Source organism: Anarrhichthys ocellatus, unplaced genomic scaffold, assembly GCF_004355925.1.
Source record: "Anarrhichthys ocellatus isolate YVR2014 unplaced genomic scaffold, GSC_Weel_1.0 scaffold571, whole genome shotgun sequence".
Lineage (NCBI taxonomy): Eukaryota > Metazoa > Chordata > Actinopteri > Perciformes > Anarhichadidae > Anarrhichthys > Anarrhichthys ocellatus.
Genome location: NW_022280545.1, coordinates 12,847 through 27,551, shown reverse-complemented (window position 1 = coordinate 27,551; position 14,705 = coordinate 12,847). Strand labels below are relative to the sequence as shown.

General features: G+C 45.2%; 2 protein-coding genes across 3 annotated transcripts; one reads left to right on the top strand and one right to left on the bottom strand.

Moving 5' to 3' along the window:
- The first annotated feature begins 258 nt into the window (after positions 1–258).
- Positions 259–9,337, top strand: nme7 (NME/NM23 family member 7). Of its 2 annotated transcripts, XM_031838223.1 has the most exons (8): positions 259–662; positions 1,187–1,394; positions 1,473–1,578; positions 3,862–3,926; positions 4,478–4,546; positions 5,019–5,120; positions 6,753–6,860; positions 7,016–9,337. In XM_031838223.1, the coding sequence occupies exons 2-8, from the start codon at positions 1,236–1,238 to the stop codon at positions 7,046–7,048; spliced, it is 642 nt and encodes a 213-aa protein (XP_031694083.1). In that variant the 5' UTR covers positions 259–662; positions 1,187–1,235; the 3' UTR covers positions 7,049–9,337. The 2 variants fall into 2 exon arrangements, with proteins under 2 accessions (XP_031694083.1, XP_031694082.1); XM_031838222.1 differs by having other exon boundaries at positions 6,753–9,337.
- LOC116376751 (sodium/potassium-transporting ATPase subunit beta-233-like) lies at positions 7,079–13,093 on the bottom strand. Its single transcript, XM_031838221.1, has 6 exons — positions 12,815–13,093; positions 10,615–10,743; positions 9,138–9,293; positions 8,860–9,044; positions 8,239–8,322; positions 7,079–8,165 (listed from the first exon to the last, which is right to left on the bottom strand). Exons 1-6 carry the CDS (start codon positions 12,906–12,908, stop codon positions 7,908–7,910), a joined length of 906 nt encoding a protein of 301 aa, XP_031694081.1. The 5' UTR covers positions 12,909–13,093; the 3' UTR covers positions 7,079–7,907.
- Between the last annotated feature and the right edge of the window lie 1,612 nt (positions 13,094–14,705).

The following is a 14,705-nucleotide window of genomic DNA, read 5'->3' as shown; positions in this document are numbered from 1 at the left end:
TAGTAAAGTACTAAACTACTAAAGTAGTAAACTAGGAAAGTAGTAAATTAGTAAACTACTAAACTAGTAAAGTAGTAACCTACTAAATTAGTAAACTAGTAAAGTAGTAAACTACTAAACTAGTAAAGCAGTTTAGTAGTAAATTTGTAAACTAGTAAACTAGTACACCAGTAAAGTAGTAAATTAGTAAACTAGTAAAGTAGTAAACTAGTACACCAGTAAAGTAGTAAACTAATAAAGCAGTAAACTAGTAACCTACTAAACTAGTAAATTACTAAACTAGTAAAGTAGTAAAGTAGTTAAACTAGTAAAGTAGTGCTGCTGTTTCTGTTATAAAACCCTGATTGAAAACACTTTCTCATTCTTATCTGATGAATAAAATCCCTCCTGAGGTTCTAATACTTCCCTCTGGAATCAGTGTGTTTTGGTGTTTGTGGTAAAACATTGTTTTATTTTTAATAATCAGAACCTTTGACACCAAGTCCACCATTAACCCTGAAGAAGTGAAATAACGTCTCTGTGGTCGGTTTAGTTGGAGCTTCACAGAGAAACTGGTGAGATAAGGTGGCCACTCATTAACTCCACTCTTTACGGTTCCTCTCTCCTTACAGGAGGCAGGCGGCAGACTTTTATGTGGAACATCAGTCGAAGCCTTTCTTCAAGTGAGTGCCGGTCAATGATTAGCCGGCTGAGAGCCGATGGATCATTAACAGAACCGGAGTCACATTCAGACACATTTAACAGAACCGGAGTCACATTCAGACACATTTGACAGAACCGGAGTCACATTCAGTCACATTCAGACACATTTAACAGAACCACAGAGTCACATTCAGACACATTTAACAGAACCGGAGTCACATTCAGACACATTATACTGGACGTTCTCTGACTATGAGTTCAGTTTATTATGTGAAGCAACAGAAGACTCAGAAGACTTTCAGTGCAAATTATGTACAAATCACACATAAATAAATAGAAGTGTTGGAATAATCTGTAATATTATAATATTATAAAATGTTAATATTATATGGAGACTTCAAATAAGCCCAGTTGGCTTTTTGCCTCTTCCTGCACTGTGATATTATTTATCTGTTATGTTTGTTTATTTTTATTGTATTGTTTAAATTGTGCAACTAAACTAAACTAAAGTAAACTAGCTCCACTAACATGCTTCTCGTTCCAGTAACCTGGTCCAGTTTGCGTCCTCGGGCCCCGTGGTGGCCCTGGAGCTGATGGGGGACGGGGCCGTGGCCATCTGGAGGAGGCTCCTGGGGCCCGCCGACTCCTCGGCGGCGAGGAAGGAGGCGCCACAGAGCGTCCGAGCTCGGTTCGGAACCGACGGCCTCAAGAACGTCGGCCACGGCTCCGACTCGCTGGCTGCAGCCGCGAGAGTAAGAACGTGAAATCAGAGCTTTATTGGTGTTCTGATTTATGCACCTTAACGTTTTTCATTCTGTCTCTTGCATCAGGAGCTGGAGTTCTTCTTCCCGTCCACCGTCGGCCGTGGTCCCTCCAACACGGCCACGTACTCAGACTGCACGTGTTGCATCATCAAACCTCATGCCGTATCAGAAGGTACGGACCGCTCTCTATTTGTGGAGGTTATTATCACCGCGGTGAAACATTCCTGAGTGAGGCCGACCACATCGGGCCGCTGGGTTTTTCCAAATCCCTAAATCTCATCCCGGGGGGGGGGGCATGCCTCTGGAGCTGTGACCTGTGAAATGTGCTCACAGAGAGCTGAAGGACTCGTTTGATCTGGAGAGCTTCTCCTCAGTCTGCTATCTGATCTGGAACCAGCTCACTTTCCATCAAGTATCTGAGCTCTCGGTGTTCTTTTCTCTATTTTTAGCCTCACGAGTCGCTCACTGTGGGTGTAAGGACTCTTTTTCTACAGCGCCACCACCTGGTCAAGTGACCTGTTACTTTATCTTCATGACTGGAACACCTGAGATGGTGGTTAGCATCAGCGTGTTAGCATTTAGCTCAAAGCAGAGCCAGCATTGCTGTAGTCTCCTTCTTATGTGTAAAGACCTTTCTCCCAGCAGGACCCCGTTTTTGACCCCGTCAAAATAAAAGCCCTTTATGTTGTGCTGTAGGTGTGCCGGTGATCGAGCCACACCTACATGGAACGAAGCCATCGTTGATGTTGTTGCTGCTGCTTTTCCTGCTGGGACAAGTCTAAATCTGTGCCGTGAGAAAGTTCTATGAGAGGGTGACCCAGTGAAAGCTTCTTTGTTTGGCTGCAGGGCGGAATGAGTTGTTACTGTTACACCACATGAATGATGAAATCTCTCTTAGTCTATTAAAAACAAACTGCCACGAGACATTTTTAATTCCAGCTCTCTCCTCGATGGTGAAGTACATTTCATTTAAACATTTCTAGGTCTGTAACTTTATGAATCCAGCAGTTAGTCTGAGCCCGTCGTGGTCTGATGGTCTTTGGTTGAACTGACATCATTTTAACAGCTGCTGTCGCCTTAAAGGAGCAACATACCAGATTGGGAGCATTTTCGATTGCCTCTCAATGGCTCTCAACATGGCGACGCCTGAGCCGGTGGATCACAACTAACGGTGCTAATGGTGCTATCAGGACCGTCTGCAGAGACTCAGGCTACGATCCACAGGCCAGTTTAAACAAAGCATCCCAGAGTTTACCTGAGGAGCTGAGATCACAATGAAGATAGATGAGGTCACAGCGAGGGCACAAGGAAGTAGTGAAGCTCCTCCGGCCTGTGAGCCAATCACAAGACGGCCTCGAGTCTTTCATTCATGCTAACGTTGCTTCATACAAAAACAAAACGGGTGTTAAACATTTCATTCCACGAGGTCGACAAAAGTCTTAAATGTCACCTGTTGAAACCTGCACACACACACACCTGTGTGTGTGTGCGTGTGTGTGTGTGTGTGTGTGTGTGTGCTTGTTTGTGTGTGTGTGTGTGCGTGTGTGTGTGTGAGTGTATGTGTGTGTGTGCTTGTTTGTGTGTGTGTGTTTGAGAGTGTGTGTGTGTGTGTGCTTGTTTGTGTGTGTGTGTGTGCGTGTGTGTGTGCGTGTGTGTGTGTGAGAGTGTGTGGGTGTGTGCGTGCTTGTTTGTGTGTGTGTGTGAGAGTGTGTGTGTGTGTGCGTGTGTGTGCTTGTTTGTGTGTGTGTGTGAGAGTGTGTGTGTGTGTGCGTGTGTGTTTGAGAGTGTGTGTGTGTGTGTGCTTGTTTGTGTGTGTGTGTGTGTGTTGAAGATCATTTTGGAGGCCGAATTACACTCCAGCTCTCCAGCCAATCACAGCGCTGATAGAGTCGTGTCTGATAATCACTCAGAGTCGAGCAGCTTCTGTTGCCAGGCACCCAGAACTGGGTCTCCTAGCAACAGCACCAGCTGGTGGGGGGGGGGCACAGAGGTGGTTACTTACCTAACACACACACACACACAGTAAGAGAGAAATTCATCACAGCAACACACCGATGAGAATAACCTTCATCATCTTCTTCGTCTGTCTGACTGTCCTTCACTGTCTCAGTGTCTCTCTCTGTCTGTCTGTCTCTCTCTGTCTGTCTCTCTCTGTCTGTCTGTCTCTCTCTGTCTGTCTCTCTCTCTGTCTGTCTGTCTCTCTGTCTGTCTGTCTCTCTCTCTCTGTCTGTCTGTCTCTCTGTCTGTCTGTCTCTCTCTCTCTGTCTGTCTGTCTCTCTCTGTCTGTCTCTCTCTCTCTGTCTGTCTCTCTCTGTCTGTCTGTCCAAAGGAGACGACCTGAGGGTCAATAAGAGAGTCATATATATGTATGACATATCAGCATGACGCCTCCTTCAGGAATAATGATATTGAATACAGATAATAAATAGTGATGAAGAGTTGATGTGTTTCACAGGTCTGACGGGGAAGATCCTGAACTCCATCTCAGAGTCTGGATTTAACATCTCAGCACTTCAGATGGTAAAAAACACAAAAAGAACAACACGTCCTCGTGTCTCCGTCCTCGTGTCTCCGTCCTCGTGTCTCCGTCCTCGTGTATCCGTTCTCGTGTCTCCGTCCTCGTGTCTCCGTCCTCGTGTATCCGTCCTCGTGTCTCCGTCTTCGTGTATCCGTCCTCGTGTATCCGTCCTCGTGTCTCCGTCCTCGTGTCTCCGTCCTCGTGTCTCCGTCCTCGTGTCTCCGTCCTCGTGTCTCCGTCCTCGTGTCTCTGTCCTCGTGTCACCACTATGTGTCCGTATTGACCGGTTGACCTCATTACCAGAGCTGACGGTGACCTCGTGTCTCTGTCCTCAGGACACCGATCGATCGATCAGGTTTCTTCCGTGTCGCCTCACACAGAGCTCTGATGTTATTTATGGGATGGAATAAAGAGTCACAGCCTTGAAGCTGTAGATACGCTGGTGTTTGTGTGATGATGGCGGCGTAAACACTAACACACTATTTACATTTCATTCATCAACATTCCTTCATGTTCTGCTTTCTCCATATTTCATCATCTTTCCTCCTCTCAGTTCAATGTGGACCGGGCCAACGCAGAAGAGTTCTACGAGGTGTACCGAGGCGTGGTCAGCGAGTACCCTGTGAGTAGAGAACCCGTGGTTCTGTGAGTAGAGAACCCGTGGTTCTGTGAGAAGAGAACCCCTGGATCTGTGAGTAGAGAACCCCTGGTTCTGTGAGAAGAGAGCCTGTGGTTCTATGAGTAGAGAACCCCTGGTTCTGTGAGTAGAGAACCCCTGGTTCTGTGAGAAGAGAACCCCTGGATCTGTGAGTAGAGAACCCCTGGTTCTGTGAGAAGAGAGCCCGTGGTTCTGTGAGTAGAGAACCCCTGGTTCTGTGAGAAGAGAACCCCTGGATCTGCGAGTAGAGAACCGCTGGTTCTGTGAGAAGAGAACCCCTGGATCTGTGAGTAGAGAACCCCTGGTTCTGTGAGAAGAGAACCCGTGGTTCTGTGAGTAGAGAACGCCTGGTTCTGTGAGAAGAGAACCTGTGGTTCTGTGTTTGTTGCTCTGTGAAGGTTCTCCTGTAACAGACGTGTGGGTCCTCTCCCTGCAGAACATGGTGACCGAGCTGTGCTCTGGACCCTGCATGGTTCTGGAGATCCACAGCACCGACGCCCCTCAGGCCTTCAGGAGGTTCTGTGGACCTGCCGACCCGGTGAGTCCTCTTTAGGTCCTTTAGAACACCGATTCTCGACTGGTGGGTCGCGGACCTATTCTCAGTGGGTCGCGGACCTTTGCCTGAAAAACAAATAAAAAATCTTGTGCTTTTATTTTGAAGGTGAGTTTTTATGCAGCAGAGTGGCATCCATTCACACTCCTTAACAATATTTGGCGTTAATGCCAAATGCTAATATCAGCAGAGGATAATCTGAAAACTATACCTCTGTCAAATGACACAATAAGTATTGAATTGAAGACATGTCGGATATATATATATATATATATATATATATATATATATATACAGTCGAAGGACTGAAGGACTGAAGGACAGATTTCCTTCAGTCCTTAATCACAAAGTCACCGAGGTTACTCCCACACAACAGGAAGCCAGTTAATTAGCTAATGATTTCCAGGTCACATGACCGTAAAGCAACAGCAGCTCATTGATGCCAAAGTAATGAAGCCTCCGGTCGGGTTTCTGCTGTCTACACTTAAAGCAGCTACCAGGAACTTTCATGCTGCGGTGAAGTCGGCGCCCCCAGTGGACAACAAGCGGTAGTGTTCTCCCAGAACACTACCGCTGGTAGCATTGTAGCCGCTGACAGCATCATAGCATCGTAGCCGCTGATAGCCTCGTAGCCGTTGATAGCCTTGTAGCTGCTGATAGCGTCGTAGCATCGTAGCTGCTGATAGCATCGTAGCAGCTGATAGCATTGTAGCCGCTGTTAGCCTCGTAGCATCGTAGCCGCTGTGTCTGATGTTCATGTCGATGATCAGTGAGCTCCAGGTTCTGAGAGCTGAAATAAGAAAGTCGTCGTCTCAGATGACCCAAAGTCCCCAGGGTTCCTGAACCTATCAGCACCACCGATCAATAGAACCAGGAGTCTCTGATGACCGTGGACCCCGTTGAGGTTCAGCTGGTCTCTGATCAGTTTTAACTAAAGTATCACATGAAGGTCCCGTTCTATATTCAGTACGAGCTCTACATGTTCTATATTCAGAGTGAATTAATTATTCACATGGGGGGGTCAAAGAGCCCAGTTTGGCCTTGAGAGGGGTCAAAATACTTCAGATAAAACTACAGAGTAGTATTTATAAGAACAGAACCTGCTGGTGGTCCGTCTCATTTCCTGTCTGCAGGTCACACAGCTGCTGAGTCATCACAGAACAGGATGTTCATCTGAACGTGTCATCACATTTACTTCCATGTTTATCACCCTGATAAGAAGGAAGTACTCTGAGCCTCTACTGCAGTACAAATACTAGTACCACACTGTGGAAATACTACAAGTAAAAGTACTAGTACCCCACTGTGGAAATACTGCAAGTAAAAGTCCTTCAGTTAAAGTAGAGGTAAAGTATTTAAAGTAAAAGTATTCAATGCAGAAAAATGTTTAAAAAATAAAAAAAAAAAAAAAACTCAAATGATTCAAAATAAATTAGAATATAACTTTCATCAAAATAGTTTATAATTGATTAATTGTACTGCTTTATAATGAAGCATTACATTTGATAAACTCTTTATATGTTTTGTGTGTAAAATGAATTAAAGCGGTCAGATGAATGTATTTGAGTAAAAGTACTTAGTTACTTCCCACTAAGTGGAGGAATCATGTTTCAACAGGAAGTCTCCAGACACCTCCGCCCCTCGTCTCTGCGAGCGCTGTACGGCAGAGACAAAGTGAAGAACGCCGTCCACGTCACAGACCTCCCCGAGGACGGCGTGCTGGAGGTGAGCGGGCATCGCCCGATCCTCAGAAGGACACGCCCCCTAACCTCTGACCCCACGAAACAACGACGTCGCTGTGAGAACCAGCGTGAGCCGAGTCGGACAGAACAACCTTTTGTTCCACACGTGACTTAACTTTAACTCGTTTCTGTTCTCAGGTTCAGTATTTCTTCAAGATTCTGGATGGATGACAAACACACAGGAAGCTGCAGAAGAAGACGTGACAGTTGACTCATGTTTCTGTTTATTGTTTCAGCCTTATGCAGATTAAATAAAGTGTTTGATCTTCAACATTGAACACACCGACTAAACATGTCATTACACGGTAAACGCCTCCGATGTCCTCTCAACTTTTTTTTTTTTTTAGACCAGCGACTTTGTTTTTTTTTTGATTCATACATTACACTTTGAAAAAAATGTACAACTGCATAAATATAAAATTCTTCCACCATGAAAATGGTTAAAACATTCAATAGTAAGTTGCATCACGTCGTGTGATGTCTCCAGCAGAAACGGATCAGAGTTGGAGATGACCCACAAAGCTCTACACTACCAGTTAAGAAGGAACAGAAGAAGAATGCTTCCATGGAGTCAGTCAGAGGGTCAGAGTACCATGCCAGTATTCAGTTAGAGCACATTAACACACACACACACACACACACACACCCCCCCACCCACCCACACACACACACACCTTGGACCACTGAAGCGGACATAAGACGGAGCACAACAGGACTCTGAGAACACCTTCAGGATGAAACACTGAGGACACAAAGAGCTACACGTCAGTAGTGGAGTTACAGTAATAGATGAACACATGGCTCGAGGAATATTCTCATGTACAATAGAATAAATATTTGCTATTGCTACTCTTGTATTTTACATTCTAACCCTGGACACACACACACACACACACACACATGGAGAAGCTAGTGTAAAGCACACAGATTAAGTGTAGGTCCTGTATATGATGAATGTTCAAAGACTAGTGGTGTTTATCTCAACTCTTTTATTCTCTCTACAATGTGTCGGTGTCAAAGTGAGAGACGGTCACGAGGCGATGGTGAACTTGACGTCGAAGCGTCCCTGGTAGCGGTCCTTCTCGCTGTAGCCGATGTTGCCTCCGAACACTTTGCACTCGATGCGGAGCTCCGTATCCAGGGTCAGGTTGGTGAACTGGATGGCCACCAGCGGCTGCAGGTACTGGGGGTGCAGCAGCTTTCCGTAGTACGGGTAGTACTGCAGAGGGAAGCCTTCGCCCAGACCAAAGTACTTGATCGGTCCGATCTTGCTCTCGTCCTCGTCTCTCTGAGGAACACCAACGGAGGGTTTCAACTCAACGTCTCCTCACTGTGTTAACAACAGAGAGGACGAGACCTACCTTGTTCTTGCAGAAGATGGGGATCAGGTTGGGCTGAGTGCTGGTCTGAAGAGGCCCTGGGAGAGACTGGTTGTCGGTCGGAGCCTGAAACCAGAGAGAGAACATCCCGAGTGTGAGGTCACGTGGTTTCCCATGATGCAACGTGTTCATTCACAACAGCAGCAAACATCATAGCGCATAAACCAGCACAGTTCTGAGTAGTAATTCAGTAACAATCTGTGATATTAATAACTATATCAGGAGTAAACAACTCTACCGGTTTAAGGTTCAAATAAAAACTAAAAGGATCAAAATCAATGCAGCAGAACCAGAGATATCCTCTTTTATTACACTATCTGCTGCCTACATTACCCACAATGCAGCTGTAACCGCCGCCAGTGTTATGCTAGTATTAGCTTCAAGGGACCAAGTGAATGCATGTAAATGAGGCTACTTTTATAATGTGACACATAGAACCAAGAAGAATCTCCTTTAATCTGATTCTTCATGAGACGAGGACTAACATCAGCTGACGCTTCACATGTTTAACTTCATGTACACGTGAACACAACAGTCTTCATGTTCTAACATCTACATCACGTGACTCAAGATCTCCAGATGATTTGTGTTTGTTAGACCGACCTTTGGCATGAAGTTGACGATCCTGTTGAGCTTGACGATGATGCACGGCATCGCGTCCTTGAAGCCGTAGTTCGGGTCGCTCTCTCCGGAGCACCTGCTGAGCCAAGTCCGTTTGAAGCGACACGCCTTCCTCTGACCCAGGTCTTTCTCAATGGTGCCTCGGTCCTTGTAGCTCAGAGGAGACTCTGAGAAGAAGGAATAATAATAAGATATTATTAACAATAAGATAATAATCAGGGATCAATACAGCAGCCACTCTGTGATTGGCTCATACTAACCTCCACAGTCCTCGAAATTGATCTGGTCGGTCTGCCGGGCGTCATCGTACTTGGTGAGGAACTCCTCCACAGCGTCCACGTACTTCTTGTAAGAAGCAGGATCAGACACTTTGTACGCGATCTCAGACTTCTCTGAACGTGGCGTGTGAGACAGACCTGAAGACATAAACTCAGGTTTAATAAAACATAACACGGGTTTAATAAAAAGGAAAATATGGATTCTTAAAAGTTCAAATATTCAAAATGAAAGTGTTGTATTAATTAAATAAAGTAAACTATCGACTCTCATAGAGTTCAGAGTTTTTAATAATATTAATATTAATAATAAAGATAAAGTAAAGTTAAAGTGTCTCTGCATTGAGGTGCATCACATCAGACTCTAAACACTCTGAGGTCTGTATGAGTCTTTATGGATTTATGTCTCTGTACTTTTCCACAGACGTAGAGCTCGAGGCCTCGTTGAGGCGTGGCATGAACAGAGCTGAGAGGAAACCTTTCTCTTTTTTCTCCCAGCAGCCTCTCTGTTCGATCGTTGTTTGTTGCTATAGTTGTGAGCGTGTTGTGTGAGCAGCACCCCTCCCCCACTCTCTCACAATGGAAACTTTTAGAGTGAGAGGAGGGCTAAGCTAACTACTGCTGCTGCTTCCTTTATCTAGAGCTAACTACTGCTGCTGCTTCCTTTATCTAGAGCTAACTACTACTACTGCTTCCTTTATCTAGAGCTAACTACTGCTGCTGCTGCTTCCTTTATCTGGAGCTAACTACTACTGCTGCTTCCTTTATCTAGAGCTAACTACTACTACTGCTGCTTCCTTTATCTAGAGCTAACTACTGCTGCTGCTGCTTCCTTTATCCAGAGCTAACTACTGCTGCTGCTTCCTTTATCTAGAGCTAACAACTGCTGCTGCTTCCTTTATCTAGAGCTAACAACTGCTGCTGCTTCCTTTATCTAGAGCCAACTACTGCTGCTGCTGCTTCCTTTATGTAGAGCTAACTACTGCTGCTTCTGCTTCCTTTATCTAGAGCTAACTACTACTGCTGCTGCTTCCTTTATCTAGAGCTAACAGAACCAGGTCCATGAACACAGACGTTCTGTTGTCTACGGTCTGAGACTAACAGAACCAGGTCTATGAACACAGACGTTCTGTTGTCTACGGTCTGAGACTAACAGAACCACGTCTATGAACACAGACGTTCTACTGTCTGAGACTAACAGAACCGGGTCCATGAACACAGACGTTCTGCTGAACGTTCAACATGGGCCGAGCACTTCTGGCCCATTTCAGGCGCTCAGAATGAGACCATTTGATTATTCACAGATTAGGATTTTTTCCTGCAGAAAAACAAGCTTAGAGGTCTGAGCTGAGACAGAGTGGTTCTACTGACTAACACCACCACAGCTCACAAGGGGGGGGGGGGGGGCAGTGAAGGACAAAATGGCTGAAGCTGATCTGAGGTCAGTAAGACGGTCTCTTACCTGGCGGGGCCACCCGGTCCTGGTAGGTGGGTTTATAGTTACTGAGCGTGAGCAGCAGAGCCTGGATGGTCCCGATGAAGATCCCGGCCAAGCATCCGTAGAAGATCACGTAAAACAGGAAGATCTTCACTGCAGAGCAAACCATGGGGTTACAATCATCATAATTCATGTTTCTATCATTTATGAAGAAAACCTGCTGAACATTCACACATGCGTTCATTCATTCATTAATGAGTGAATGAAGAAGCAGCAGAGCCTTTATAAATGAACATGAAGCTGTAGGTTGGTCATTAAAGGGTGAAACACAGGAGACATTTTGTCTAAAGATAAAGTGTTTCTGTAACACGACACAATCTACTAATCTTTTTTGAGGGGGGGGGGGGGGAATCCTATAAACCGACAGATTTCCTCCCCGTGTGTTCACTGATGATGTTGTGGAACCGTCCCAACATGCCTTCCCACTGCCAGTCTCATGTCCAAAGGTGCGAGTGTGGAACCAGTTTGGTGGGTTGGGAACCGGTTGGACTCCACGTGTCTGATCTGTTTCTATCAGTTTTTAATGTGTGGAGACACACCGTCCTGGTTTTCATATTCCAACATGGCTGCTGCTCGTCACCTGCTGCAGGCTTCCTGTGTGACGCACCTGTTGGGGGGGAAACTACACGCGGTGTGTTCTAGTGCTGCAGGTTTCTGTATGATGATGATCTGGAGAAGGCTTTCCTCTTGTGTGTTCCAGCACTGATCTCTTCAGTCTGTTAACAGTGTTAAAGCTCTACAGGACTCACTGGATCATGTGAGACCAACACAATGTAAATATGTGGGAGGACAGACAGTCAGACAGACAGGATGGAGCACCTCCCCCACCAGACGGCTGCTGCATGGCTGCTCTGCAGCACATTTATCAAGTGGTGGAGGACAGACACCTGTCTGTCTGTCTCACTCTGAAGCTCATTTCAAATAGAAACACCTTCACTTATTCTATTAAAGGTCCGTTTCAGCAACTCAAGGACACACAGCAACCTGTTGCTTTCCACAGAGCAACTCGCCCTCTTTTTAGTTGGTGCGACACATCGCCCCCCCCCCCACAGTCAGCCTGTAGTAGTAGATGCAGTATAAGTACACGAGGAGAAGTATTACTACACTAATCACATGTTTCAGTTCCTGTAACTTAGAAGTATAAACCGTGTTGCCATGGAGACACACGTGCTACCAGAGACCCGTTGAGTCCTCTCGAGAATAAACCGCCGAAAACCAGAAAACCACGTCGTTCGGTTCGGTTGGACTCGGAGATGGAGGTGTGTGTGTGTGTGTGTGTGTGTGTGGTGGTGGGGGGGCTCTGGAGACTCGTGAGTCGTGATCAGCTCCGTGTTACCGTGTTACGGTGTTACCGGGCAGCGTCTAGAGCGCAATCCGACGTGATTTACACCGTTTATAATGAGATAAACGGTTTAACGGGAGCTTAACGGGGGGCTGAGTGATCCCATCAAAATGAACTTTAAAGTACTGAACTCGAGTATTAATGAGCATTACAGAGGCCACAATAACATCATTGCTGTGAGGAGAACACGTCCTCTGGTTCTCCTCTAGTCCTCTCACCGGGAGACTAGGACACAGACATAGAACACACAGACCTGTAGACCAGTAAGAGAACAACTTAGACCACCCAGAGGAACAACTTTCTCCCATTGGTGTCTACGGGAGAGTCCCGGTCTACGGGAGAGTCCCGGGCCCACCGCGGCCCGTCCTTCAGCGTGACCTTTTCATAAAGGACGTGTATTAATGATTAATGGATCAAATGATCCGGACTACGCCTTCAGGAATCATTTACTATGAACCATTGAAGCAAAGCGTCCCAACTCTTTACGACCTTAAATGTGAACAAATACTGTGATTTACAGCGCGAGTTAATTGCGTTTTAAAACCTCTAATTCGCTTTATTTTTTACCTACATTCGACCTGTAACGCGTGGAAGCTCAAACTCGTTAGTGCGTGTCGTGTTATTTACCGAGATTTAAACAAAGAACAACTTCTTCTTCGTCGCCTCCATTGAAAAGCGGAGTCACGACGCAGCAGCATGTCGGATATCTAACAGGTGCTGTTAGTTCACACAGGAAACACTCTTCTTTAACCTCCATCTTCGTTTCTCTGACTTTGTGCCGCCATGAAGGTATAACATATAAAAGGCGAATAAAAGACTTACACCAACTGCTCCCGGTTCGTCCCAGAAACTCCTTCTTCTCTGAATTCCACACAAATGTCCTCCAGCCGCCGTCGCTGTCCTTGTTCGCCGACATCGTGGGTTAACGTGATTTAACGGTTTTAACGGTTCTAAACGGTTAGTTCGTGGTGTAGCTCAGCTTGTCAACTTGTCCCCGACAGGAAACGCGAAAGGACAGCTTCGTACCGTACTCTTCTAATACACCCGCACTCAATAAATGTATGCCTCAAAGACACACCGGCTCCGCCTGTAAAAACTCCTGTAATAAGTTATACCCCGCGAAGAGGGAGGGCTGAGCTCAGCCAATCACGAGCCAGCCTCTGCCTCTGCGTAAGCGGGAAAACGAAGGAGGGGTGTAGGGGGAGGGGTTGCTCCTCTGGCTGAAAGTACAGACACTAAAAAGATAAAATGGCCAACAGTTACAGACGAACGGTTTAAATGATGCCGGTGTCATGGAAACCACTGCGGTCCCTGGAGTCTCTCAAACTGTAATGTGGATGAACTATATGTTATCAATGTTATAAATATGTAATAAATGTACCACACTGTTCGTATTAAAGTGGATATCTTTATTACTGTTGAACTGTCAATTTAATTTGGTCAGCAGCACTACTACTTTAATTTAGGCTAACTATTTCAACCATTCATCCATTACTTTTAGCTAAACATTTCAACCATTTATCAATTAACATACATTACAGTTAGCTTTCTATTTCAAACGATCCATTACTCGTAGCTAATTGCAGAGTACGAACCCCCTGAGGTACAAGTAGCCTGACCCTGGTTGTGAATCACTGTCTGAATCCAACGGTTGGTTATTGCCGGCTGTACATACAGCCCCACTTGTTTGTAAAGCACTTTAACTCTAAATTAACTTATTTTAAACCCTGTCAGGTCATATCGTTAGCTAGCAGTTAGCTAGTTTCAGCCATTACAGCGGGCTGAGATGTTACAATTGAGTTTGATCGGTCAACGTTTACTTAGACACAATGGAGATATCAATGTCTACGGTCAACAAAACTGCCCTTAAATTGAGAGTGTAGGCTGCAAGCTGTAGGTGATTTCAACATATTGACTTCAAAATTTGACCGATGGGGAAAACACATTGCTGAGAACATAAACCATGCGACAGGTCTCTGAAATGTGTCGTACTGAGAGTACTAAGCTGGAGAACATAGATACTGTGAAATAAGACAACACTTTTAAAGGTTCGTTTCATCCTAACTTTTCTTTCTTAATAGCTTAATCATGATGTTTTGTTTACGTGTCCACACCATGATAGATAGAACCTAGTTACTGTATAATCACCTATAAATAATGTAATGAGGTGGGAATTCATTCAGCATGAAGGCGGACAGATTGTCTTTTGTTTAATCAGGGTCATCTTGATTTGCGGTGACCAGTCGTCCATATTTAGATGTTTCCTTCACTTGGGGAGGAGTTGTGTGGTGCTCAGTGTCACTTGGTCATGAGTCACTAAACGACGAGTGTGTGCTGAGAAGTGAACATTGTGTAAGATTAAAAACATAAAGACGTTTACAGAAAAGAGCAGTAATGACAATAATTATTAAACTGTTTATGAAGTCAGGACTAGTGATACAGGCGTTATTAGTTAAGTACAGGCAGACAGCAGAGTCACAACATTTATAAATGTTTTTGTTTTTTATTTCAGAGAATCATAGAAGAAAATCTCACTTTAAGCATCAGTGCGCACAGATCACCTAAAATCAGACGAGTATTTCAGTGATCTATGTCATTAGAATAATTATATATATGAGGAGTCAGTCGTAATAAGACTGGCTGTCGATTCTTCTCTTGTTTCTGTCAGCATCGGTTGTAAAGGAGCTGTGTTCTGTGTCTGTTGTTACCTCAT